The sequence below is a fragment of the Propithecus coquereli genome, unplaced genomic scaffold (genome assembly GCF_000956105.1).
Source record: "Propithecus coquereli isolate 6110/MARCELLA unplaced genomic scaffold, Pcoq_1.0 Scaffold124, whole genome shotgun sequence".
NCBI lineage: Eukaryota > Metazoa > Chordata > Mammalia > Primates > Indriidae > Propithecus > Propithecus coquereli.
Window position 1 is genome coordinate 835,299 of NW_012136525.1, and position 3,259 is coordinate 838,557.

The 3,259-nt window shown below is 46.4% G+C and overlaps 1 protein-coding gene across 1 annotated transcript in view; it reads right to left on the reverse strand.

The window, feature by feature from the left end:
• Nucleotides 1-2,348: 2,348 nt before the first annotated feature.
• GDF3 (growth differentiation factor 3) overlaps nt 2,349-3,259 on the reverse strand; it is a 26,681-nt gene continuing 25,770 nt past the window's right edge. The window contains exon 2 of the mRNA XM_012637847.1: nt 2,349-3,234. Coding sequence (XP_012493301.1) covers nt 2,405-3,234 — 830 coding nt within the window. The 3' untranslated portion in view covers nt 2,349-2,404. The remainder of the gene's footprint in view (nt 3,235-3,259) is intronic.

A 3,259-nucleotide genomic window follows, 5' to 3' on the forward strand; every position in this document is an offset into this window, starting at 1 on the left:
CAGATCTATTTTACCTTTCTCAGAAGTCATGGCGCTCTGTCTCTGGAATCGTTCACCTGAAACTGTCTGTTGTGCTGATCGCTCCTTCCAGCAACACGCCTGGACTTTGTGTCTTCAGGTGTGCCCACTGCCACCTGCTTGGACTGAGGATGACTCATTCCTGAGTCTCAGGCGGTTACTATGTCTGGTCTATGCAGCAGGTGGCAGACTAAGAGGGAAGTTAGCCTGGGGATGTGGGTCTTTAGTGACTAGGCAGCCTATGATGCAAATAACACTCACCCTGTAGAGTAGATCCCTGGGGATGCCAAATTCCAAAGTTCTCTGATGACATCTGAATTTAGCAACCTTTCTCTTTCCTTTAAATTAAGGTTAAGGCAAGATGGACACAGCATTGGTTAATGGCGAGAAGAGAGGAAGAACAAAGTTAAGAGAGAGCTTGTTGTTACAACCTCAAAGTTTTTACGTTATATGGTGGGGACACTGTGGCTTTGGCCTTCAGCTACTACTTATCTATTTCTCACTTCCTCTCACTTTGCTCTTTGCTATAAATCCCAGTTGGAAAGGGGAAGGGCACTGTTAGATGCCAAATCAGAAGGACCTTGGACTCTGAGTCAGGTAACTAGCATACAGGTCTTTGGGGCTCTCTCTCCTCCTTTGAAGCTAAGGTTAAGTGTGTGGACAAGACCACTTCTGCTTTTTTATCCTTCTTGAAAAAGTGAATGCTAAACTTCCCTATGGCCACTGCCCTTTGCGGCCTGAACCCTGGGTGAAATTCAAGCCACACATTCCTCTGAGTCTCAGCCCCTACTCCCGGAATTGAGGCCACTCTCTCAAGACCTAAGTCTCCCTGTGGGGTCTCAAATCTAGAGCTCCTGAACTTTAAATCTCAAGGCCCCATGAACCTTAAACCTGAACCCTAAACATAAGGCTTTATTTAGCTATGAAAGTCAGCCTCCAGCCTCTATGAGACAAAGCAGTTGTTTGGACAATGGCAGATGAGTGTTTTGAAGAAGGGTCAGATATCTCACAACATAAATAAAGGTCCTTCAGAGACCAAGTTTTTTCAAGTTAGCAAGTGTAGAATAATGGTAGAATAAAGGTGGGATATCATCCCTCCAAAATATCCGTGCCCTAACCCCTGGAATCTATAAATATGTTACCTTACGTGGCAAAAGGGCCTTCGCAGACATGATTAAGGATCTTGAGATCGGGAGAGGATCCCGGATCACCAAGGTGTGCCCAATCTAATCACAGGGTCCTTACAAGAGGGAGGTAGTAGAGTCAGAGTCAGGATCAGAGATGGAGGTAGAAAGACGGTAGCGGAGATCTGAGTGACGTGATTGCTAGCTCAAAGGGGGCCATGAGTCAAGGAATGAGGAAAGCCTCTAGAAACTGGAAATGGCAAGGGAACTATCTCCCCTGGAGACTCCAGAAGAAATGCTACCCCGATGACACCTTGATGTTAGCCCAGTGAGACCCATTTTGTACTTCCGACCTCCAGAACTGCAAGATAATTTGTGTTGTTGTATGCAGGGAAATTCCCCAGCCTCCCCAGCCGACAGGGTCGAAGACAGGGCGTCATGCAGGAATAAGAAACGAGGCAATAGAAGAGAAAGAGTGGGGTCTCGGGACTCAAGGCTTTCCAGACCAAGAGTTCTGAGAGTAATTCGTCACTCGTATTTATTCATCCCAAGAACAAAAGATCATTGTAAATCATACAATCAAACATGTTCTAGAGACATCCCACAGTGATCTATAGATCATCCCACAGTGATCTATAGATTTCCATAAAGATTACATATCCTAAAGATATCCCACAAACTTTAAAGTCACATCCGCAGAGGTTCTTGTGCCAGCAATATTCCTAGGTCACCCTAACATTTCTAAGCTACCCCAACAGTTTTATACCATGAATTGTGTGCTAATTTTTTACAGCATCAATAGAAAACTAACACAGTAGGGCATACTCACAGGAAGTACTAAAGGGGATGTACAATTTGGGTTTGTTGTCTACTAAAATTCCTATTGAGTACTTTATCCATCTTCTGTTTTGTTGAAAAGCACTTGGGGCCGGGCGCAGTGACTCACGCCTGTAATCCTAGCACTCTGGGAGGCTGAGGCAGGATGATCACTCAAGGTCAGGAGTTCGAGACCAGCCTGAGCAAGAGTGAGACCCCGTCTCTACTAAAAATAGAAAGAAATTGGCTGGACAAGATCATTAGGGCTCCAGCATGAGTGTGTGTGTGTGTGTGTGTGTGTGTGTGTGTGTGTGTGTAATTACAGGCATAATTATGATAGATTTTCCAGGAAGACAAATAATGAACATAGGTATATTTTCATTTCACATAGGTAGTTTTATTACAGGACTTGCCCTAGGAATATTCCTATTCCTATCTCTGACATCCTACCCACAGCCACATTCATCAACTACCATGTCTTCGTAATGTCGTAGAATGACATTGTCATCATTGTCCTGGTAGAGCATGGAAATGGGGGATAGCTTGGTGGGGATACAGACGGCCTGGGGAACCTCTGGGTCAACTGTGTGCATCAGTGCTTGCATGAAAGCATAATTGGAGCTGTTGAGAGAGGTGGTCAGTGAGAAAGGACAATCTCCATGGCAGTAATTTGCCATGAACCCCTTGGGGGCAATGATCCACTTGTGCCAACCCAGGTCCTGAAAGTTAATGAATAGCTGGTGACGGTGGCAGAGGTTCTTGCAAGAAGCCCTGAGGGCAGGAACGGCTGCCCTCCTTTTTCGGGAGGAAGGCGGGCACTGCTCAGGGTTGAAGGTCACCACAAGCAGGGAAGCATGAAGGGAACGTCTCAGTCTGGCACAGGTATCCTCAAGCTGAAAATCCACCCCAGAGTCTCTGTCTTCTTTGACCAGTATCTCCAGGAATAAACCCAAGTTCTTCCGGGGGTTGTCATTCCAATCCTTAGCTACATCTGGCAGGTTGAAGTAAAGGGCACCTTGAGGCCACGGTACTGACTGCAATGCAAATATTTTACCTGGCGTGGGGGTGGACTGGCCCCACACGTGAGGCTCCTGAACCAGGAACAGGGCCAATTCCAGCTCTGGTCCCAGGTTATAGTAAGAGCGGGGCCCCAGGTCCAGGCCCAGCTGGGCCATTGTTAACTGTTCCTTTTCTTTGATGGCAGACAGGTTAAAGTAGAGGAGCTTTTGTAGACAAGGGGAAGCTTGGGAAAGTTTCTTCGAGTAAAGAAAGAAACCTAGACAGGAACAGAGACACGTGAG